Here is a 24,812-nt window from a genome sequence, read left to right on the forward strand (position 1 = left end):
CCCGAGGCTCCCTGTGCGCCGGAAGCCCTCCTTCCGGGGAACAACAAGGCCGGGAGTGAGTCGTGGGTCCAAAGACCGGCGCTCCCTGCCCGAGGCTCCCTGTGCACTGGGTTAAAAATATTTTTATTGGTACATGTTTGCAGCACATTCGCTGTGTGGAGTTGGTGTGTGTTCATAGCACAGCTTAATCCTTTTATCATCCTCCTCCCCCACTCCCTCTCTCTTGATCCCCTTCCCATTTGAGAAAGCTCTGTCTCCCTATTTCTCATTATCTATTCTTTATTTTGTACTTTATCTGTACTTTGGGGTTCTCACATAAGAGAAACCATGTGATATTTAAGCTCGTGTGTCTGATTTATTTCAGTCAGCATTAAGGTATCAAGATGCATCTGTTTTTCTACAAATGACTCAAGTTTATCCTTCTTTATGGCACAGTAGTACTCCATATTGTATAAATACCACATTTTCTTTATCCATTCATTTGTTGATGGACATATAGGCTGCTTCCAAGATCTAGCTGTGGTGAATTATGTTGCTGTGAACATGGGTGTGCATGGATCACTGTAATGTGATATCTAATTCTGTCAGGAAGAATTCAGAGGAGAATAGCTGGGTCAAGTGAAATTTCTAATTTTAGTGTCCTTATCAAAAAAAAAAATACTAGGAAAAAAATGCCTCCCTTTATCAGGTGAAACTTCAAGAGCCTGACACTGGTACCACTGTCAAGGGTCCTTTCTGTGGGGGTTCAGGGCCCCTGCTGAGCTCCATCTCTTCCTCCAGGATGCGGCCTGCTGGGTGCCACATCTCTACTTCCTGTTTCCCCCGGAAGCTGTGGGGAGCAGCATTCATCCTGTGCACGTTGGTGATGGGGGTTCCTGCCTTCCCCACGCCGTCTGCAGAGAGCACAGGTGAGAAACTAAGGACAAGGACAGCCGGCGGTGTCTCTGGGGAAAACACGTACCTCACGACCTTGTAAAGAACAAGCCCCGGATACTCAGGCCTTTGTGTAGCTGCTTTGGCAGATGCTGGTCCTGGCTCATTCAGCAAACCAAAGAATTTGCCCTTCACAAACAGAACCTTAGAATTTAAACACACAGTCTGTCAGAACTCAGTTTTTCTGTCTGAATTCAGCAGGGATCCACTTTCAAGGTCAATAAGTTAAAAACAAAAAGGGCTCACATGTTAAATCACTTCTTTTTTGTTACCTTGAAGCTAATTGAGCCCTTTGGACAGAGTGTAAATTGGAACTGACAGTCGCCCTGAATTTGTCACTTGGGAATGTTGAACTCATAAAAGTGGCAGGTGTTTGAACGGCTGGTAACAGAACTCAGAGCAGGACCGCAGGGCTCCTGGCAGGAGGGACTCTCGGGGGCCCCAGATGCGGTCACCCTGTCTGGGACACTGGCGTCTTCCGACACTGCTCCACGTCGCTCTCCAGAACGAGGCTCAGCTGAGGTCTGGGGAGGTCCTGGGGATCTGAGCAGGTTCGGGACTTGAGGCCTGACAGCCATCTGTCTGCCTTCCAGGGGCCACGGGCAACTGCTCCTTCCGTGGCAAGTATTTCAAAGAGGAGCTCAGGCTGGAGGGCGAGCCTGTGGTTCTGAGGTGCCCGCTGCTGCGGTCTTACTTGGAGGACAGTGCCAACCCCCAGCACCTCGTCACCTGGCATGAAAACAGCTCTGCTCAGCTGATCCCAGTGGGAGAGCCGAGGGTGCAGACCAAGGACGATGCCCTCTGGATTCTGCCAGCCGTGCGGGGGGACTCGGGCATGTACATCTGCAGGCTCAGGTAGGTCCCTGGGGTGGGCACGGGAGGACTGCAGGCAGAATGGGTGCTTGGGATGCTCTTCAGCAATGGTTTGGAGCTCAGAATCCAGGGCACAGGGGTGAATCCTCGTCACGGCCCCTGGCTTTCCTGGGACACTTCCAGGAACCTTCCAGAGCCTGGAGGCTCCCTTAGCTTTCTCCTCCCCTTGCTCAATGCCACTGTTTTGGCAAGCAGGTCCCCGCTGGCCACTCCTTCCCTGCTGCTGCTTTCTAATAGTGCTTCCTGCATCGGAGACACCTGTGTGTGTTCACGCGTCCGACATCTGTCTACACTGGCAGTGACCCAGCCTGGCTTCTTCACTGATGACACCTATGGCAGGGACACAAAAAGTAGACATAGAACCCCAGGCAGAGTCTCAGCTGGGTGGGACTTTAGGAATAAGTTACTCCAGCTGCTCATTGTACAAGCGAGGGACCAGACCCGCTTAGGAAGTCCCCTGGTGGTGGGTGGAGGGGCTGATCCCGGAGACTGTGATTCTTTCTCTTGTCCTGTTGCTTTTTTTTTTTAAAAAAAATGGTAAAATTCACAACATTATACAATTGACCAATGTAACTGTTCTCAAGTGTCCGGCTCAGGGGCATTGAGCTCGTTCACGTAGCTGCGCGGCCACCCCTGCCCATCTCTCGGAGTTTCCATCTTCCCAGATGGAGACTTTGTCCCCGTCAAACCACAGCTCCCACCGTCACCTCCTGTCTCCAGCCCGGGGACACCATCTGCTCTCCATCTCTGTGAATCTGATTTGGGTTTTCCCAGACCCTGCTGGGCTTCCAACCTGGAGCAGTTAATAGCTACACAGACTTGGGAAATTAAATTTGCACCTGGTTTCCTTCACCTAAAAAGGCTATGAAATAATTCCTACCACACTGGGCTGGAGAATGAATGCAATAATGCACAGGACGCCCCCAGCTCAGGCTCCACAGGCCCCAAACTTCTTGTACCTCGCTGCCTGCGGGACCCTATTCTAAGTGTGTGAAATCCTGAGTGAAACTCCTCCCACCTGCACGTCTTCAACTTGTAGTGAGACGATGCACTCTTAAGGTGAGAGTTAACTTTCTGCATTTCTTTGTGCATAAAAGATTTGCTCATCTGTTTTTCTTTTTTTTGAAATTGGATATGAATCTAACACAGATACTGGCCTTCCGTACTCGGATGGCTGCTCTTTACTTCTGGGTGGTAGCTTTGATCACGTCTCTCTCACATGCATTTTTCACATCTGGTCACTTCTTTGGATATACATTTTGTATATTTCATACATTTTGCTGTGCAAGTGGTTTTTACCCCATGAGAAAGCTCACCCACCTTGTCTCTTGCTGTGTCTCAGCCAGGGCCGAGATAGTTAAATTGTGTTCTCTACCTTATTTTGTTTTATCTTTTCGGTGCTGGCCCCCGGACCCAGGGCTTGGTGCAGGCTAAGCGTGCACTCTATCACTGAGCTACATCTCAGCCCCTGGATTTTCTACTTTAAAGATTAGTTTTAAGTCTGCCTTCCCCCCTTGTACCCACTTCCGCAAGTTTCGGCAAGGCTGTGCCTCTGACACGGCCCCAGCTGTGGGGTCTTCTAGAATTGTGGTACTGAGGTGAGGAGTAGCCAACAAAGAAAATTAAAAGCCAAACAAACCTGCAGAGTTACTTTCCCCACACGCACTGCGGAGATCTTTTAGACGTCATTCTCTCAGTTCCCAGCAGTTCTTGACTTCAATTGGTAAATGATGCCCAGGGGAAGCGAAGGGAATTTTCCTTTTATAGAAGCAATCTCTCCATTTGGGTGCGGCTCCTGGAACCATGAAATTGGAGCCTGTTGGGGATGGGATCAAGATGCTCAGACCCTGAAAGGCTTAAGCCCTTGGAAGAGGACTGGGGGCTTCTTTATGGCCCTTGCTGGCCCATGAAGGGGCTCCAGTGAAAAGTGTAGGACGCACCCTGCCTCTGCACAACACTTCTGACATGATGCTTTAGTACTCGAAAGGCTTAAGAGGGAAAGGAACACAGCACTGCACTAACCAGAGGAACGCAGACACTGGGTATAAAGGAGTAGGAAGATGATCCTTCGTGTCGCCTCTGTTCTGCCGTGCCATTTATTCTCCTCTTTTTCCCTTTTAAATCAGAGAGGCCTCTCACTGTGAAGAAATAGCCATCGAGCTCAAGATTTTTGAGGATGCAGAAGCTGTCCTGTCCCTCATCTCCTACCCACAAACCCTCACGCTGGGGGCCGACGGCATGCTCATGTGCCCAGACACGCAGGATTTCTCCCAGGACAAAGGCGGCATGGGTGTTTGGTGGTACAAGGTGCATATTCTAAAAAGCTCATGTCATTAAAGTGGGTTCTGCCAGCCATAGAGAAGATGTCGAATACCCGCTTCTGGAGATAATGCATTCATTTTTACTTCTATGATACGTACTTACATATGTCAATCAATTGGAAAAGGCCACAGTGAATACGTTCTACCTGTCCTTCTGTGGGTGGCGTAAGGCTCCTCACAGCAGAGGTTTGGGAAGGCAGAACATTCAACAAACCCAGTGTAAATTACAGCTGAAGAAGATAGCTTTTTACTCTATAATTTGTTTATAAAAATTTAGAAAATAATGATTAGTTTATATAACCAATTTATGCACATATTAAAGGGATTTTTTTTTTTTTACAAAAGTACACGACAAGCCCATGACTATTTGGGTTACAGGAGAAAATTCAAACAACGTGCTGTTTGTCTGGTTGAATAAATACTGAGTTCAGAGCCATTTTAATGGACTTTAGTCACTACCATTGGATTGGCACACAGGCTCAGGGTGGTGGTCATTTTCACAATATTCTTCTTTTAATTTTTTTCATATGTTTCATGAGATAGGACTATTACCAAACACCCAGATTTCAGTGTCCCCATTGTCTTCCTGGAACCAGGCCACCCACACTTGTTGGTGTGTTGTCTGTGGCTGCTTCACCCTGGGTAGCTGTGACAGAGACTTCTGGACGTGAGTGCGGTCCTGAGATATCTCCGATCTGGCTCTTTCCTGAAAATGTTTGCCAGTCACTGATGTCGACCACAGATGGGTACTGAAAAATGCGGTTGAGTGTGTAATCCCTGACCAGGATTGACCCCCACCGGGCTAGTCAGTTGGCCGGCAGTGTAAGTACTTGCTGTGTATGGGATATCAATTTCCTGATCAAATTTTAAAATGATTTTCCCAAAGCGGAGGAAAGTAGCTGGCTCCCACGAGGAGCCAGGACGGCAGCAGAGGTCCTTTTCTTGGGACTTAGGAGGAGCACACTCTAGAGGACACGTGAAAGGTTTTACAGGACAGGAAAGCACACAGATTGGAGTCGGGGGCCTGGGCTTAGACCTTGTTGCTGCATTCAGGCAGAGCCGAGCTGCCTCCCCTCCTGAGCCTGTTTCTGCTGCAAAAAGGCGAGCAGGAGTGCCCAGGACCTGGGGCTGTTTGGAAGGTTACGTGAGAGATGTGTGCGAGGCAGCTGGCACAGGGCTTGGCATACGCATGGTGCTTAAGAAGCAGGTGGAGATCACCGTGGTGCTTAGCATTATCGGTTCTCCCCATAAATAGCCAAGCTTTCCTGAACAGGACCTGAGGCCAAGCCTGTTCTAACCTCCCCACCAAGCAACCCACTGTCCCTGTCCCCGCTTTGCAGATGAAATGTCAGGACATGTGAGGAGTGTACCCGGCACCACATAACTGGTAGGCAGCAAAGCCGGAAGCTTTTGTAGCCCCTGCCTCGCACCTCTGGAAGAGCTGTGGCGCTGGGCCCTGTGTCCACGTGGACAATGTCTGCTGCAAACAACGGCATCTCTCGGCTAATGCAGTAGAACACAGAGCCCCGCAAGCCCTGTGCTGACCAGCTGGGTTTCCTTCTGTGGAAGATTCCGAAATGACTCCGTGGTCTATTTGACTACTGCGAGCTTCGGACCATCGCGGTTATAGAGATATTCCTTACAGTCTTCTCTATGCCCCTCCATGGCTCTGGTCTTCCTGGGGGCCTTGCCTGGGGGGTTGAACTCTGCAGAGCTGTGTCTGTATGAGGAGTGTGGACTCACCTCCCCCATTCAGATTTTGTCTTACAAATTTTTCTCTGTCGGACTAACTCCTAAAATCGAAACGATCCTCAAGCCATTACTGCAGCACCGTCTCTTCCAAAGACTGGCGTCCAAGTCAGGGTGACTGCTCAGTAGCAGAGCTTGAATATTTTCCGAGGCCAGCAGGAGAGTTAGTGCATAGATACATCTGCATTTTAAACAGCCTATTTTGTCAAAGAACAGTTCGTCTTTTTTCATATTGGTACTTAAGCAAATTTGCTTTAAGCAGTGTGGTTGAACCAATCTAGACTGCTTACTGGTTTTATACGCCAGCAAGTTCCTTTTCCTAAAATGCAGTTCAAGTGTGCTCAAGATACAGAACTGGCAAGGGAAATACATGGGCAATTCTTGCATCGCAGATGCAACACTGGTTGATCACGACGATGCGATCCATGGCTCCGAGATATACGCTGGTAATAAGATAACTTGAAAATCTGTTCCCTGCAGGGACCTGTCCTTCTGGGTGGAGCCGGTGGGAGGTTTCACAATGTGGAGGAGAAGAGGCGCCTGCTCATAGTCAACGTGTCCATGGAGGATGCGGGCTACTATAGGTGCGTGCTGGCCTTCGTCCACGAGGGCAGACAATTCAACGTCACCAGGCACGTCAGACTCCGCCTCCACAGTGAGTACCTGCGTCCAGGCACCCGCCCTGGGCTCAGTAATGAGCCTTCTAAGCGCAATTAGGTTCACAGAAGATACCTTGAATGGATTTGGTGTGAGGGACGAGGGCCAGGGGCAGTCGGATCTCCTGATCTGAGCAGACATGGGGGTGACACTTTGAAAGGTGTAAATCAGGTATGGTTCGGGGAGAGTTCAGTGAATCTTTGGACAAGTTATCGGGTCTGAGGCGCAGGCTAAGACTTACCGGTAGAGGGCACCAAACAGCGGCTTCCTTGGGAGGTCCCAGGGCGGGCTGATCAGAACACAGCTGTTATAACTCTATAGTTCCAGGGTGCTAGGACTTTATTAAATTTTTCAGCAGGAAGAATTTCCATCGGGAATCTCCCCGCTTTTCATTTTCTTTGAAATGTGTCTAGTTGCCCCTGACACAGGTTAAATACCCCTTATCTGAAAGGTCTGAGACCAGAAGTGTGTTAGAATTTGGATTTTTTTCCAGATTTTATAATGCTTGCATATACATTATATCTTGAGGATTAGCTACAAATCTAAGCACGAAGTGAACTCACATTCCATGCACGTCTTATGCACATGGCCTGGGGATAATTTTATACATTTCAAATCTGTGCATGAGGTAACGGTTCCACGATGTGAGATTTTCCACTTGCGGTATTACGTCAGCACACGGAAGACTGAGCATTTTGGAGTAATTCAGGTGTCAAAATTTTGGGCTAGGAATGCTCCGCCGTAACCGGGATGGATTAGACTTAGAAATACTGCTGTGAGCGGGGTTTGCTCTGTTTGGTCTTCTTTGTTCATCGCCTGCTCTGTACCTCAGGGTTCAGGGGAAGGGGTGGACGTATGTGGGCTCTGGACGCTGCATGCTTCTTACACACTGAAAGCTAACACAATCAGAGTCTCGTGAGGGGTTCAGAGAGCTTTGCAAACCTACTAAGGTTAAATACTTGGTGTAGGAAAAGAGTCTCCCAGGGAACCCACCAATTAAGTTTTACCTTAAGGAACATCACACTGCCCGTGTGTGGAAGCCCCTAGATTGCACTTTTAAAAATTTTCCTGTGGAAATTCGTTCCCATCCCCTCTTATTCGCCCGCACGGTGGAGGAGCTTTGAGACTTTGGTTCTTGAAGTTTGTCCTTTCTTACCCCGTCTGTGCAGTACCACATATGAACACTAGGTGGCGGCCGACCTGCATAGTACAAGCACGTGGGTACCGTTAAACATGCAGCATCTCAGGTCTGCTGCAGACCCGCTGCGCTGGATACCGGGCCCAAAAGCTGCAGTCCGTGTTTCGCAGGCCCTCAGCCCACTGGCGCTGCTGCACCCCTTTCGTGAGATCCGCTGAGGCATCCAGTCCTGCAGGCCCCGGCGCTCCCTGGCCGCCCCAGCCCATCGGGCATCCATGTGCCTTGGAGACGGAGGAGAAGCCTCAGGGTGCAGAGGAGAAGGCCCTGCACCTCGATGCGCGTCATGGTGCAGAGTGCTGACCCACGGGAGGGCCTCAGGATGCCGCGAGGCCAGCTGTGGGGACAGCACGAGCCAGCTGGTCTTTAGGCTCCACTTCCAGTGCCCGGTTCACCCAGGCTGGCTCCAACCCCTGGAGCGCCACCTCTGGCTCAGCTGATCTCCTCAGTGCCCAGGTCATCCTTGGCCCCGCCGGGTCGCTGTGCTTGTCACCCAGCGTGGGCTCGGCCTCGCACGCCGTGACCCTCAGTGTGTGGTGCTGGCATTTCCGCGGGGCCACACAGGCCTCTGGGTAAAACTTACCCCATGAGTCAGGGCCTGGCTGTGTTTATCACCCGGCGGACGGCAGGGCTGGCAGAGGAGCGCGCTGTGGCCTCTGCCAGGAAGCTCTCTGCCGGGAAGGGACTGGCTGCAGTCTCGCTTCTGTGCGGAGCGTTTCCTTTGCCAGACAAAGGCGGGGCCAAGATCGCTTGGTTAATGAGCGGCACAGTGGCCCCCGACCCTCGGCTTGAAGTGGCCAGTTCTCTCATGGCATCTCTAGCTTTTTTCTTGGTCCCGGAAATCTAACTGAGGACCTTGGGCTTGCCAGGCAGGCGCTTGTGCCACTGGGCTACATTCCCGGCCCTTCTGATGGCGTCTCTTTTCTTACTCTTCCTCAGAGCAAACGGACACCGTTCCTGTGATCATTTCTCCCCTGGACACCATATCTGCATCTCTGGGTAAGGCCCTCAAGACCGTGCGAGCAGCATGCCCCCGGCGGTGCCCAGCCCTGGCCTTGGGCCTGGCGTCTGCTGACTGGGCTGCCCCTCGGGGGTGCAGTGTGCCCAGACAGAGACCCCCGGGCCCCGGCGTGTGGGTCTGAGAGGACGGCTTGAGGGAATGTTGTCCTTTGCAGATTCGTGAGAAGCGGCATTATTTGGCAGTTGGATGCTTGGCTTCGTGCAGACCCTACCTTCAAAGTCCAAGTGTGACCTGAGGGACCTGGCCACGTTGCTGACTTGGGGCAGGGCTCGCAGCGTGGACCCCTCTGTGGCCAGCACCTGCAGTATTTTGAAATAACTCCTCGTTTAATGCTCAGCGTCACTCTAAAATTCCATTTGTAAAGTGCAGCCAGCCGTGGCCAGAGACAGTTTCTTGTCACAAGTGTTTGCCCGCGGGCTGGTGCCAAGTTGAAGATGATAGGCTGGTTTCCCATTTCTTTGTTTCTTCTGAGACAGAGTCTTGCCGTGTAGTCCAGGCTGGCCTTAAACTCACTTTGTAGCCTGGGCTGGCTTTGAGGTCAACATGATCCTCCTGCCTCAGCCTCCTGAGTGCTGGGGTTACAGGCATGCACCATCCCCCCTCCCCCGCTAAATATTAAATGTTATTGGGGGGCCAGAGAGGAGGGGGCTTCTGTGTAATTCAGCTGTGGGAGGGACGCTGGGATCCAGGACAGTGAGGATGGCGGGTGGTGCCGCCTGGGTCCCAGCGCCCCTGCTTCTTGGAGCTCCCCAGCGGAGGGGCCCCTTCCCAGCAGTTGCTTTGAATACACGACTGTACGTGGTGCTGTCACGTGACCGGATCTAACGGCCACTGTGGCTGAGGGAGGTGTGTAAGGTCCCCGTGGTGCCAGAGTGCAGAGGAGAGATCACATTTGCTGGGTGCATCTAAAGGTGGAAGGGTTATTCCCAGGGGGAGGAAGTGGGCGGGTGGGATTTGCTCCTCTTTCCCCTCTCCTCTGCTTGGGTGGGTTAGGAAGAAAACAACTTATTGTTGGTGGCACAATGACACATGCTGTCATACCCGCTCTTTGGGAGGCTGAGGCAGGAGCATTGCAAATTTGAGGCCAGCCTGGGCAACTTACCAAGACCCTGTCCCAAAGTAAAACAAAACTTACTGTGGAAGGTGCTATTCTTAGAAAAAGCAGTGCCTTCTTCTACCATGGTTAATTCTGCCGGGCATAGTGATGCACACATGCCCGTAATCCCAGCACTTGGGAGGCCAAGGCAGGAGGACCCTCATGCATATGAAGTGAGCCTGGGCTGCATAGTGATTTCAAGGCAAGCCTGGGCTACATACAGAGCCCCTGTCTCAGAAAAAAAAAAACCAAGAAACAATAATAAACAGAAGGACTAACCCTAAGTGAGAGACACTTTGGAATGAGAATTTCCAGAGGAAATTAATGTTAGGCCCGAGACCAGCAAAGGGCATGCAGAAAGAACTGCACATCCGTTTGGATCATACACGGTAGTTGGGATCAGTGTGGATGCCAGCGGCCCTCGAATTTGGGCTGCGGGAGGGGCCGGGTGGGCTTGGAGCCATTCGACCTCACGCACTTGCGGGTGTCACCTGCTCTGCGGACCCATTGGAGGACCGGCTGGCGCTGTGGGAGCAGAGTGGCTGGGGACGGAGAGTTTCCTTCTAAGAGAAGAACTGGGCAGCGAGGGGGTTGGAGGGCGTGGGGCGGCCCCTGTCCATGCTGGGGTCTGTGGCTGACGCTGTGTTGCTCTGCACAGGCTCGAGACTGACGATCCCGTGCAAGGTGTCTCTGGGGACCAGCACGCCCTTGACCACCTCGCTGTGGTGGATAGCGAACTTCACTCAGATAGACAGCGCCTACCCCGGGGGCCGCGTGACCGAGGGGCCGCGCGGGTGAGTGGCTGAGGGGCTTTTCGGGGTCAGGCCTCTGCGTGCGTGCGTGCGTGCGTGCGTGCGGACTGTTCCTTCTGGAGACAGTGTCTCGTCATGACATTTGTATGACGGTGACCAGAACCCTTTCTTGGTTTCCAGACTGTTGGATTTTCAGAATTTAAAAAATAGAATTGTGTTAAAAAATTAGCTTCAGAGTCAAATTTCCTCTAGACCTATGAGGTACGATAAAAACTACACTATGTGTTTAAATTTTTAAAGTGTGTCACGATAAAAGCACAGGGCACGAATCTCCCCAAGGTCCGCCCCGTCACCTTGAGCACGCTGATCCCACCGTTCTTGCTTCTTTCTGCAGCCACTCTGGAGGCCTCTTTCCTGAATGTCTTTAGTGGTGTCGTCATGGCTGCCTCCAAGTCCTGAATCAATTCAAAACGTTTCTCTTTCACGGTCATTCTGACTCTGCAGAGGAGCCAGCAGTCACGTGGTGTCAGATCAGGTGACTAAGGTGGATGCCGACAGTGTCGTGCTTTTATGAACCTGCCTTTGTGTTGGATGGCGCTCAGTGCCACATTCACCGTGTTTTTGATCACACCCTGTAAAGACACAGAAGAGGACTCCAGAGCTGCTTCAGAAAGCGGCAAGAATGAGGGGCGACGTGAGTTTGAAGCAAGAGGGAGATTTTTGTGGGTGATTGATAGCAGTGTGTCTTCTACCTTAATACATTTTTAACGTTTAAACTTCTACCGTGTCTTTTGGTCAGTCCTTGTCCATGAGTTGCAGGGACTAGTTGGTATGGATGTCACATTTTGCAACTGCGTAAGCATTCATTTCCCAATTTTTGCATGATTAAAAATATTTTGGAGTTAGTACATTTCCACTCCCACTCTGTCCTCCAACATTTTCAGAAGCCCTGCTGAGGGCTCAGCAGTCTGGCCCCTGTGTCTGCACGTTGCTCTCTCGTTCACCTTTGCTAGGGGCTGCCGGGGTATCTGAGGCAGAGTAATAACAAAGAAAGAAGGAATTCAGTTCTCATGAGCACTCACCCCTAGAAAATATTTTCTCAGTCCGAAATTAGAACAATCAGACGTTGTACGTGGGGGCCATGGTGCTGGAGGAAGGGAACCATTCAGTCTTGCAAATCAGAAAGCATTTTAAAAACTATAGTTTGGATTCTTTGGCTGACTCTGAACTTTTGCTGGTCTGTTTTGAAAGATTTATTAAAAACGTTCTTTCTGGACGCAGTGCAGTGGATATAAATGGCCTGTGGTTAGCGTAATCCTTCGTGTGCAAGTCCTTGTTGCGAAACACTTGGCCTCAGCTGAGCACCCCACGTCGGCTTAGTCGTCTGCTCACTTCCTAAGGTAGCAGGCTTCATGCCCTCCCGGAAAAGCGGGGTCAGCCCTAGTGGATCCACTCCACGATGTTTTCCTGCATGTGAAAAGATGGTAACGAGGGCCTCAGCTCCGCAAACCTTACAAATGGCAGCCCTCCTGCTGGGCCCTCCGAGCCCTCCACTTCCGGAGTGAGAGTGAGTGACAGATTGGGAGGAGGCGCAGCTGAGGGCCAGAGTCCTGGAAACTCCCGGCTCTTCGATCTGTGAATAATCTACTGCCGAGAGAGTCCAGTTTCCCCACATTAGATGTTTCTGTTCCCACGCCTGGATCTTTGCTCATCAAAGGCCTTAAAATATGAAAATTTCCATCATGTAAACCAAAATGAGTATGCAAGTTCTCACTGTAATAAGAGCCCTGCTGCAGCGGCCTGCGTCTTCAGTGACACTGTCACTCCAGGGAAGCTTGGAAATTCTCCCAAATCAGTCACAAACAGGAAGGCTCTCCCTTCTGACTTCAGGGAACTTGAAGTCAATGTAAGCCCGAGGGCTGTGGCTCACTGGCGGCTGTGGTTACTGGCAACCTTGCATTTGGTCCATCACGGTTAAGTGAATGTTTTCTTACCCAGGGAGTATTCTGCAAATGGGGAGAACTTCGTTGAAGTGCCGCTGAATTTCGATCCAGTCATAAGAGAGGATTTGAGCACGGATTTTAGATGCATTGTCTCTAATACACTGGGTTTCCAGACGCTGCGTACCACAGTCAAAGAAGGTATGTACCTAGTGGACTGACCACTGGAAGCAAACCTCTCAAGTTGTCCAGACTATTTTTTGTTTTTTGTTTTGTTTTGGTGCTGGGAATCAAACTCATGACCTCAGGCTTGCCAGGCAAGCACTTATGCTGCTGAGCTATATCCCTGGCCCTGTACAGATTATTGAATTCTTTTTTGGTAAGGTAGAGATTGAGCATTGGGAAATTAGACTCCAATAAAAAAAAGCTTGCAAGTTGGCTTTTGGAAACACATAGAATGGGTCCGCAATGACCTTTTAAGTAGCCTCTGTCCCCTCGTGGCACTGGCTTGGATCACGATGAGCAGCTGTCCCTGTGTGTGTGGCCCCTGGAAGAGGGTGGATTGTTCTTTATCTTGAGGATGAAAATCTCCATCCTGCAAGAGTGGGGGCGGGAGATGTCAGGTTCTGGCGCAGCTTGAAGTTCAAGAGCATTAGACAACAGGAAATAAGTACAAGGATGTGGTTGATCAAATCGGTGTCCACTCAGGACACTTGGAAAAGAGAAACAAAACTGTTTGGAGCGAGTTTATTGCTTTTCCATGCTCAGGCATAGAGCAGGAAAGGGTGGTGCCGGGCACGTGGTCTCCACTGCCAGCTGGGGAGGCGGGAACCTCAGCGATGCCCCTGAGCAGGTGCGAGGACCACGGCTGCTTCCCATCAGATCCGCGATGCGCAGATGGCAATGGGGGTGAGGCTGGGGCCAGAGGAACCAGTGCTGTGTCTGTCCGGTGCTGGAAGCATCTGACGTTTTCCACAGCCCGAGCCCGGCTCTGCTTTCCTTCCCGCTGGCTATGGCTGATCCCAATCAGCAGCGCTGAGGTTCCCCTGGGATCGAAAGGCACAGGCAGCGGGCTGCTCAGAAAACCGCAGTCCCCTTTCTCGCTAATCCCTGTGGAGTTGCACACTGTAAGGTCCCCCGGGAAATGCGTTGAGATTCTGGGTTGACAGTGGCAAATCATAGTTTAAAGATATGGGATTCTGGTCACATCAACAGTCTACCTAATAACACTCTGTTTTCATATTTGTTTTTACTTTCTTTTTTTTTCTTTTTTGGTACTGGGAATCGAACTCATGACCTCTGGCTTGCCAGGCAAGCGCTTATGCCACGGAGCTATATCCCCAGCACTTTTTTATTTTTCTGAGATGGTCTCACTATATAGTCCAGACTGACCTCAAAGTTGGAGCAATCCTCCTGCCTCAGCCTCCTGAGTGCTGGGATTATAGGCCTGCGCCCCCATGCCCGGCTGCTTTTTACTTTTTATTCAGTGTCTTCTTTATTACACAACCTAGAGGTACCTAGGGACAGAGTACACAGGTAACTGGACCCAAGCAGTAACCACGGCCATGTGATCCTTGGTTGCAAGTTTGTTTTCTATTCCTTGATTTCTTTACTTAACTCTCCTGACCCCACCCTCATGGGAAAAGGGAGGTCATTCCCGGGCCATGTCACAGACGGCCACTGCCGGGACAAGAGACATCTGCAGAGCACGGCGTCCACACAGTGAGTCCCTGGCACCATCTCACTCTGTTATGCCCTTGCCCCAGAGGGTGCTCTGCCCTTCTTGTTTCTCTAATGCCACACACGTCCTCACCTGTGCTGTATCTGCCTGCTTTCTGGAAGTCCATGCACATTTACCAGGCAAACAGAACCGGTTCCTTCTTCTCTGGAAGCCCGAGCTGCCCGGTCTTGTTTGTGGCGAGCCGTGCCGAGACACTGATGTGCCTCTGTTGTCTCCACAGCCCCCTCCACGTTCTCCTGGGGAGTTGCCCTGGCCCCCCTGACGCTGGTCCTCTTGGTTTTGGGGGGCATCTGTCTGCACAAGCAGTGGAAACGCAGAGCTGGAAAAGCATACAGACTGACCACGCTGAGGACTGGCTTCCAAAACTTCCATTCTATCCCAGAAAAATAAAGGTGATGAGGTGACATGAACTTGTCCTTGTCCTTTCTTCTGGAGCTGGCCATGCTTTTCTCACAGGCGCTGGTATTTCTCCTTGGTTAGCAAAGCCCCTCTGTTTTCAGCGGAAGTCTGCAGCCTTGTCTTTAGTTTTATTTTTTTCCTGAAAGTCACTGACAGAAGAAAGGAACGCAGTGGGTAGGAGCAGCTCTCTGTACCTGTGACCTATTTAAAGAACGAACGCGGGGCCCTCACCGCTGAGTCAGAGTGGAAGCCACCAAGTGGGTTTTGAAACTCTTCCATTCATTCCACAAAAGACACCGAAAGTCGATTCGGCCAGGCTCCGTGGGAAATCTGAGCGACGCGGAGATGGTTAGAACATAGCTCACCTTTCAGGAAGGAGGAAGTCCCTTCTGAGTCTGGAAAAGATGAGTTAGAAAGGTGAAAGCAGAAGAATCAGCAAGAATTGGTGAATTCTTTGGGAAAGGTGGAATCAAAAATAGCAGCGGAAATAGAGTTAGGCGGCCAGACCCAACCCATACCACTTCTGGAAATGAGAGCAAAGCACATCGAGGCAACTGTGCATAACTGGGAAAACGTATCAGACCCTTTTTATATTGTACACCAGGAACAGTTCCAGAGAGACTGGAGGAGACAAAGCGGGATGGTAGAAAACCTCACGTGGTTCACTGCCTGGTCAGGCGTCGCTCTTGGTAGAGGAAGATTTCCAACCCCGGGTTTGGCCCAAGGAAGCTGGGGGCGGTTTTTGGGTTTCACCTTGATTTTTCTCCACCATTCCCCACTCTTCCTTTTCTCTCCGGTGTTGTAAGTGTTTGAAGATGCGGAAGTAGGAAGAGGAGGCAGAGGCCCTCGGCCCCTAGCCGGGATTTCACCCACGTTAGAGGGAGAATGGGGTGGAGACGGAAGGCTTAGATGAGGATATCTAACGGCACAGCGAGGCCTGTTCTGCGTCCATGAACTGGGCGCTTCCTGGGTGAGGTCTTCCACCACATCCTCAGCGGTGACCTGGAAGAGAAGCTGACGGCAGCCGGAGGGCCCTCGAGGACTTCCCAGACTCCACCTCAACTGCAGGGGCACCACACTCTTCCCATCCTCTGGTCCAGCCCGGGCCACATGGTAGGGAACGTGCACGATAGTTGGGGAGTTTGGGGAATTGGACTTATGGCTGTGTTAAGGATTAAGTATGGTATTGGGATGGCTACATTTAAAAACAAAAGAGTTGTTGTCTTTCTAAGAGGCATACTCAAGAAGGGATGAGATCTGCTTGGGAATTATCCAGTGCTGGGGGGAGAAGCAGTGAAATAAGATTGGCCACATATTGGTAATTGTGGACACTGACGACGGCTACAGAGGCTTCCTCTCCCGTCCCCTCCGCTTCTATCCAGGCCTGGAAATTTCCAGAACGAGGAGTAAAGAGCAGCATAGGGACATCCCAAACAGCCCGAGGCGGGCTGGCGAGTGTGCAGACAGCAATCAAAGAGAACCATGGAATCCTACAGCAGTAAAATAAGAGAACCACTGTAATAAATAAACTTCATGCAACAATACAAAGGCCTCTTAGAAAATATTAAGTAAATATGTCACGAAATGATCATTTATAACATGATGCCCTTTTACATAAAGTAAAAAGAACCCCTAAAGTGAAACATTCTGGGCTGGGGATTTAGCTCAGTGGCACAGCACCTGCCTGGCAAGCGCAAGGTCATGAGTTCAATTCTCGGTACCAGAAAAAAACCAAAAAAAAAAAAAAAAAAAAAGAAACATTCTGTCTCTGTGTGCACACACACACCCATTAAAACACAGTTTTCTCATAGCCTGGCTCCTAAATCGAAGTACCTGTGGTCAGGGGTTATGGGTAGTAACCCTTCGGGTGCCAAGTGAGGGACAAGTTTGGAAACGGGGTAGAAATATGAAATAAATTTCATCAAGTTCTAGATCTTATTTTGGGTAGTAGGTTGTTATTGCTTCATTTCACATCGAATAAAAAAGACACCACATGACCAGTGAAGAATACCGGTCTAGCATCAAGGATTACGATGAGTCTTTGTACTTGAGTCCGAATTAGACTCACACAGAACAAACAAAACGGCCAATTTCTTATCCTGACATGGGTGAGCTCTTGTAGCTTACGTTGATTTTATTCTTTTAACTTGCAGAAGGATGATTTTTTTTCCCCCATAACACCTCTACAAAACTTTCATGGAGAGAGTGTTGGTAGAAAATGTTCGGAAATCTCACACGCCCGTGAACCACTTATGAGAAAAAAGAAAGACAAGCTAAGTAACAGAAGCATTGCAATGCCACCTCCTGAAGAACCAAAGTCAGCCATGGATACTGGCCACAGGCACCAAAGGTGATGCATTAAAAGGTGAATCTGATGTCTCTGGCATTTCAGATGTGGCAGGACCTCACAGGGCCCCTGTAAAGCCCGCTGAGCTGCGTTTCTGTCCTTGGATTCTGTGGCCGGGCATCCTGCTCCTAACCCCTGGCACAGGCCTAGCCGCCCAGTGGGCATTTATTTGCACTGCATATGCTGATGGATAAACTGTGCTCTGGAGTTTTCCCGCCAGCATGCGCAGACGGGATCCCAGTACTGGGGCTCGGCTGGGCTTCCCTGCCGGCTCCTATCCTCAAATTCCCACTGGTTTCCACCCTGCCCTCCTGCCAAGGGCTGCCTTGGACACATAGATGCTCTTTGGGCTTCTGTGGTTGTTTCCCTGATCCGGGGACTCCACCCGTGGGTGTCTGCTCCTCAGAGATACTTGTTGCTGTCACAGGGCTCCAAGAAACCACAGTCACTCCACAGAAGGCACTGCACCCGGGTGTCCTCGGACAAGCTGTTCACTGCCATCTGGGATGCAGCTCCTGCCCCCTGCGGTGCCACCGCTCCCCGTGCTCTCATAGGAACCCTTCCAACCTCACATGGCCATCGGGCTGCAAAGCAGGGGGGAGGGGTCCTGTCCTCCCCCAAGGATCAGCTCCGAGCATCTGCCTCCTCCCTCAGCCCCTGTCTGCGAAACTCACTTTCTCGGCATCTTCAGACAAAGCAAGGTCAAATAAAGACTGCTGCAAAGAACCTGGAGCTGCTGGTGTCCACTGGTTCCCCAAATGCCAGGCCTGTGCTTCCCAGGTGCCTGAGAGAGGCCAAGCATCTGGGGCTGGAGAAACTGGGAGAAAGAATGCTACAGGTGCAATCAAGGAGGAGAGAGGAAAGAGCAAGAGTGAAAGGAAATGCAACTTGGAAGTGTCGACAGTGTGTGAGATTTCACACACGTGGCCCAGTGTGCTCCTCAAAAGCAATCTACCGGGCACATGTCTAGCCCACATGTGAGAGGACAGGAAACGGAGGCTCAGTTTACTATCACAGCAGACAGACTGACTTAGGGCAGCACGGCTTGCTAACATGAATCCCAGGATGGGAGCACAGCTGGAGAACAGCTGTTGTGGGTCGAGGTTACAGCAGGAAGGAATAGAATAAATATTGGCTTTGTTGGAGGCTGCCTGGCTACGGAGAGGGTGGGAGAAGAGCTGAGCCTCCCGCTCACTTCCTCCACCAAACTCACCGGAAGTGACTCTAACAAAAAACCTACCCCTGAACTGGGAACCAGGGCTCCTCTCCCCTCTGGTATTCTGCAGTCATGCTCTGAGCCTTGGGGCTTGCCGCCAGCCCGTGGTCAATGGGGTACTGTCTGTCTCCATTCAAACTGCTTGCGTGACCTTGACCTTGGGGGGTATTTCTCTCCTGGGTGTGCTTTCCCCCAAGCCTGCTGGGAGACCATGTGGATTTAGCCCCTAGAATGCTCAGAAATGCTTATAAGCCGGATGTGAATTAATAGCTATAAAACCATGTTGCGCTCAAAGCAGATCATTCATTTGTATATCTTATCCCGCATCACTGCTGTAAAAGGTAGAATTTATTATTACAGAGGTGTGGTGAGGTCCACAGATGGGGACAAATGGCATTGAAAAGGCAGCACTAGACTTACGGATCCCAAGTGGGGGGCTCAGGCCACATGGTGGGGACCCAGGGACAACCCAGTGTTGGTTGCGAGGCAGAGGAGCAGGGAGGGTCTGGCTTCTGCTGGAGGAGAGGTGAGGCAGGGACACAGCGTAGGTCTGGCTGGTCTGAATAACTTAGGGGCTCCAGGGTGTAGAGGTGCCTCCAGCTGGGCTGAGGGCAGTGACCAGGGTGTGAGATCTTCAGGAAGAGGAGGCTAAGGAGTAGACTCCAGGCTAGTTGGCTTGCATTTGGAAAGCTCCTTCTCTGGATAAGTTGTTTGAAATGGTGCAGAAGTTCTGCAAGGTATTAAATGGCCCCAGACTCAGAGGCAGCACTATGCTTGTGTTTCCACATCTTTCTTTTTAGTTAGAATAAAGTGCATTTCATTAAACACAGAGCAGCTACCATAAAGCTTTCTAAGTACTAGCAGCACAATTTGTCATTATACAGACATGTTGCTTGGTATTTATAACCTTGGAAATATAAAAAATGATATAAATAAAACCTCCACAATTTCAAATCATCTAATATGTACATCAACAGATGAATGAAAAAGAAAATGTGATATTTACACACAATAGAGCACTACTGTGCAATAAAGAAAGATCAACTTGAGTCATTTGTAGGACAACGGATGCACCTCGAGACCATAATGTTAAGTGAAATAAATCAAACACACAAGCTTCGGTGTTGCATGGTTCCTCTTACATGAGAAACTCAAAATATAAATAAAGAGCAAAATAAAAGATTGATAACAGGTAGCAGGGAGATAGAGCTTTCTTGGATGGAAAGGGGATCAAGAGATGGGGGAGGGGAGGAAAGAAGATGAATACAGGCACTAAGATGTGCTGTGCCCTGTCCTAGTTCCACCCAGGACTGTAATCACGTACTGCAAACACGGACTCAAAAATATAAAGTTTAAAAGATAAAATAAAAAATTTGAAATCAAAGCCACAGTTCCTACTTGCTGAGTTCTAGCAGGAGGCCATGGTAATCGGGGGTTTTGGCTTTTTCAGGGAGCACTGTGGCTCCTTGGGGTGCAGGACACTGAATTGGCCTCTCCCATGTCCACCTTTGAGGAGTCTCAGGTGTTACTGCAAGATTAGTGCCGCCCTGACACCACCTGCACTAATTTAAGCCAATGATTCCCTGGTCCTAGAGCAGACATCCCAGGCAAATGTCACACCCAGCACCCTGTCTTGAGTGTGAACAGTGAAAATGGCAGAGCCTTGCAGGGGAAGGCGAGGTAGTGAGAGGAGGATAGGCAATGGATGCTGGTTCTCCACGTGTGGACCGCAGACCAGGAACATCAGTACCTCTGGAACCCACTAGAACGACAGACCTGCTAATGAGTCAGGGTGACCCAGGATCTGGAGTTCCATGAGCCCTCTAGGTAACTGTCTTGCTCAGAGACTGAGCACTCCACTCTCTGAGGTTAGTCTCAAATCTATGGCCCAGGATTATCAGCTCTCTTTGGTCAATTATCCCAACCAGGGTTACTGGCAGTACCAGTGGCTTGAGAGATGCCTAAGGGATTAGTAAAGCACACTTGTGGGAATGTCTGGTTGGGGACTATATCTGGCCCTTGGCCCCTGGCCCGTTTTTCTCGGACTCTTCTCCTACTTTCTGCTTCCTGAATGCCATTAGATGAGCAGCTTTCCTTCACTATCTGATTCTGCCATGATGTTTCTGCCTTGGCGCTAGCTTCCCATGGACTGAACACCCTGAAACCGTGAGCTTAGATAAGCCTTTTTTCTTTAAATTGTATATGCCAGGCATCTGTCCTGGCAATGTGAAAGCCGACCAATACTGCCATGTTCACACCATCTTGGGGAGATACCACTCATACCTCTACCCAGCGTATGGGACCCTGTGTTTTCCTGAATAATGCACAAATCCTCAGAGGAGCCCTGGTCTCCCAGGCTCCAAGCCTTTGTGTGTGCCATTCTTGCTCCCAGCATACCTGAAATTTATCATCATGCTCTTTCCATGTCTTGGCTCCTGCCTGGTGACATAGCTTCCTCACTTTGTGTCACCAGGCAGACAGTGACCATAGTCTCCTCTGGGGAACTCTCCTGCCTTTCCCAAGGATGGGATCATTCTCAGACCCACTGGAGCTGCATAAATCACCCTCAGCATGTTGCCCAGCGTGTACTGAGAAAGTGAAACAAAACAAAACAAAACAAAACAAAACAATTGCACTCCCCAAAATGTCTCTCAGCCTTGCCCCTGTAGTTTTAGGCTTAAAATCTCCATCTGTAAAGTCTAGGCCTCCTGGGGATTTGGAGCAAGCTGCTAGCTTTTCCCAGTCCTTGTTGTCTGGGTTTGCAATGTTTTCTGTTCCCTGGTCTCAGAGTTTCCTGTTTTAAAAGGTCTGAAAAAAAAATCACACTTTGGCACAGAATCCTTGCTGTGCTCTGGTTTAATACAAGCCTGTGATTAAATCCTTTCAGACTTTAATGAAAATCTTTTTAGAATAAAATCCTTTGGGGGTCTGGTCAAAGGCTAAGAACACTATTTTCAGTAAACACTTGACTCGTTTTTCTGAGTCAGCTTGTGGTCAGCGGTGTCCATCCTGAGGAAATTCAGGGGATGTATCTTCAAAGCCTGGGTGGGTTTCAGATACCTCCTGGAGATAAAGGATGCTGATAAGGTGTCTCATGGGAAGCTGGTGCTTTGGTTGCTATATCTATTTCTTCCTCTACTTTAGTGAACTCTTTAAATAAAAAATTCTGGCAAGACACTTGAAATGGCCATCTTTTTTTTTTTTTTGGTACCGGGAATTGAACTCACCTCACACTTGCCAGGCAGTTGCTGTGCAGTTGAGCTCTATCCTTGGCCCAAAATGTCCATCTTTCAAGGGAAAAAATTCACAAAGAGACCCTTAATCCCACTGTCCCCCAAATATAGAGCACTGGGTGGTGGGGTAGGAGCTGCAGGCATAAGCTTAACCCTGCCCATGTCAACAGACAATGTGGGCTTCAGTATTTCTTCAATCAGCATTTTTTTCCTCCAATAACCCAAGAAAGATTCTCTATCTCTTCCTGCTTGGGAGTAGATTACTTTAAAGAAGCAGTTCATTACATACCACTGTGGGTGAGGTGCTCTGTGTGAGTGGGCTTGGAAGGTCCTCAAGGGTAGATTATGAGGCATTTCCTCTTGGGATGAAAGTGCGCAGGACCTTCTCTGGCCACACCAGCTTGAGGGGCTCCTGAGGCACGGGGCCATACCAATGGCAACTAGAAGTCTTTCTTAGCCCCAGTTTTGTATTAATTAGGGATGCATTTGGATGCAAGTAATAGTAAAACCAGTGGAGATTCATTTAAACAGAAATCAGTGCCTATGTTCCTTATATGACTGGAAGTATGAAGGCTCAGCTGCTCAACAATGTTAGAGTCAGGGCTGACATTCATAGTCTTTTCTTCATGATCACAATGTGGCTACTGCCTTGTTAGACATAATATCTACATCCAGCAGATAGAGGGGTGAGAAGAAACATCATCCATGTCTTCATCTTTCTCTGGAAACATTTCCCATAGCTCTGTATATACATCTACTGTACCTCACAGATCAGAGCTGCTACTCAGGCTTCCCTGGCACTATGGGAGCCTAGAAAAGCCAGATCTGAGTCCTTGGAACTCAAATTCATACCTTATTTCCCTCCATGAAGGCTGTTGATTTACTGTTATTAAAGCCCCATGTTCTGAGGGCCAGCACAAAGTTTCTGAGGGCTGGATTTGGAGACAGTGGGGTGGCATGCAGCACTTGGCTTCCAACCTGTCCCCTTTCTCTCCCCTTGAAGCAGAGCTCTCTGGACATGCATCCCAGCTTGAATTTCTCTTCTTTTCCTCATGAGAATATAATTTAGAATATTCTGGGTGCAGTCTGACTTGCGGGGGAAGGTGAATCTAGGGCAAGAAGTCAGCTCTACATGCAGCTTGATCATCCCAGGGAGCTCGGACAGACAGCTTAGACATAAACAGTGCTTATGGAGTGTCTTGGTTACTTTTCTCTCATTGCTCAGACAAGATACCTGACACCCAAATTAAGGAAGGAAAGGTTTATGTAGCTCACGGTTTGTGGAACTTTCAGTCCATACTTGGTTGGCTCCAAGGCAGAGTGGCATGTGGCAGAGGGCAACAGGTCACGGCCGCGGAAAACAGCAAAAGCAGCAAGAGCAAAAAGGAGGAACAGCCAAAAGCAAGTGTCTTTCCCTCCCTTACACTGTATGCAAACTATCCGCCCCAGGGCAGGTGTAGCTGTCACACCCATAATGCCAGTATTGGACTATGGATCAAGCAAAAATCTAGAATCCCACCCCATGACTGCATGAGGATTTGGGGGGACATGCAGGCACAAATTATAACATGGAGCTCAAAGCTTATAGCTTTATGTTGGGACTTAGGAAGAAAAGGAGGAAGGAATGAAGAGGGTAAGAGGAAAAGAAGGAAGAAAGGGGAGAAAAAGAAATGAAAGAGAGGAAAGAAGGAAGGAAAGATGAAGGAAAAAAGAAGGGGGAACAAAGGAGGGAGGGAAAGAAAGAAAAAAGGGAGGAGGGGGAAAGTAAGGATGATAAGGAAGGAAGGAAGAAAAGAAAGAAAAGTTTAAGAGAGAAAGAAAGAACGAGAGAGCTGTGGGGACGAGAAGGAGAACACGATTCCCAGGGATAGTGTGTATTGGAGGGAGGAGGCAAGGAGGAAGAACGACAAGACCATGTGTCAAAGAAGAGAGAACATCTTGTCTATTCACCCATTTATGTTCATTTATTCAGCAAATAAAATTTTCCTTCCTGATTTCCTGACTCTTGGGAACTTGAGTCTCATGAAGAAGACGGAATGACCCAGAGGAATGTACACCTGTGGGAAGTGTAAGGAAGCAGAGAGGGAGGCACTGCGTTTAGGGGATTCCACCCCTCAGGGAGCCCAGGGAAGGATGTCTGGAGATTAGTGAGATCTCAGCCATGGAGAAAGGGTGGCATCCCCTGAGAAGAAACAAGCTGCGCAGTGAGCTGGCTGGGAAGCCTGGCCAACGGTGGGAAAGGAGAAAGGTCTGGAATCCTGAAAAGGGCAGAGAACGAATAAGCAGAGGTTGTGACAACTGTGTATGCTCTAGATAGTTGTGACAACTATGAATGCTCTCTGACAGACATTTTTCATGTGCTTAACTTGTGTTAGCCTTCAAACAGCTTCACCAGGCAAAGATTCCCTTAACTTTGGTTCCCTTCAAAGTAGATTTGAGGCAAAGATGTGGCTGCAGGTATTTTAGAGGGGCAGCTCCAGGAGCAGGAGTGAGGGAGAACAGAGAGGAAGAGGACATATGGAAATGTTACTGGAGTTCTTGCCCAGGTTCTTGATGTCCTAAATGAAGAACCGAGCAGGATGTTCAAGAATAGCAGCAGGACCAATGATTTATTTGAAAGAGAAAAGACAAGATCCACTCCACAGGGTGGCAGTGGGCCAATGAGAAGAGCTCACAGTCTGAGGGCTTGGTGTTGAGGGTTTTAAACCTTAGGGTTGGAGGGGGATTGAAGACTTGGTGTGAGGTATGACTCCTGCCTCTCCAATAGAAGGTGGAACTTTTGAGGAACTAATATGGCAGCTAAAACCGATGGAGGGAGACTAAAAATGCATATTCAATGACATGGTAATTAGGGTTGGAGTCAGCCAACAGTAGCAGAAGACCACTAGGTACATTCCCCGGGCCCTTATTGTGTCATAAGCTAGGTTACCTGGTAACATTTTCCCGTTCTCATCAGACCTGGACATCCTGGTCCTGGGCTAACTTTTAGCTCAGAAAGGAATCCAGACCCACGAAAGCAGACCAAGACGGGCTGACCCTCCCTTCTTTTCCCAGCTGTTTTCTTGTTTACCTGATACCCAGGACTCCAAGTGGGCCAGCCCTTGCTTCTTTCTCCAGCCTTTTCTTTAGCCAGCTCTGGCCTCATAAACACAGTGTGAAGGGTGATTTCTGGGGTTGCCTACTTGGACCAGTGGAGCTCTCCTCCAGGGATCTCCTGGAAAGCCCGCTTGGACTCCATATCTGTGGGGACCACAGCACTGATTCAACCAACCAGGGATCGGAAATGTAGTAATCCTAGGATGGGGACATCTGTAGGAACACCCACAAAGTGTTACTGTC

General features: G+C 49.7%; 1 protein-coding gene across 7 annotated transcripts in view; it reads left to right on the plus strand.

Moving 5' to 3' along the window:
* The window catches only part of Il1r2 (interleukin 1 receptor, type II), a 43,655-nt gene extending 25,116 nt beyond the window's left edge, over nt 1-18,539 (plus strand). For 4 of the 7 annotated variants that reach the window (XM_005400764.2, XM_013522803.1, XM_005400763.2 and 1 more), the window contains exons 2-9: nt 781-908; nt 1,527-1,788; nt 3,933-4,113; nt 6,357-6,531; nt 8,668-8,727; nt 10,504-10,639; nt 12,596-12,738; nt 14,499-14,684. In XM_005400764.2, coding sequence (XP_005400821.1) covers nt 781-908; nt 1,527-1,788; nt 3,933-4,113; nt 6,357-6,531; nt 8,668-8,727; nt 10,504-10,639; nt 12,596-12,738; nt 14,499-14,668 — 1,255 coding nt within the window. In that variant the 3' untranslated portion in view covers nt 14,669-14,684. Of the gene's footprint in view, nt 1-780; nt 909-1,526; nt 1,789-3,932; nt 4,114-6,356; nt 6,532-8,667; nt 8,728-8,903; nt 9,208-10,503; nt 10,640-10,991; nt 11,133-12,595; nt 12,739-14,498; nt 14,685-16,830 lie in introns of those variants that run through there. The other 3 variants (XR_001237023.1, XM_013522801.1, XM_013522802.1) reach the window with 3 other exon arrangements.
* Nucleotides 18,540-24,812: the final 6,273 nt, after the last annotated feature.

This window comes from Chinchilla lanigera, unplaced genomic scaffold, assembly GCF_000276665.1.
Source record: "Chinchilla lanigera isolate Chin_1 unplaced genomic scaffold, ChiLan1.0 scaffold00069, whole genome shotgun sequence".
NCBI classification, from domain to species: domain Eukaryota; kingdom Metazoa; phylum Chordata; class Mammalia; order Rodentia; family Chinchillidae; genus Chinchilla; species Chinchilla lanigera.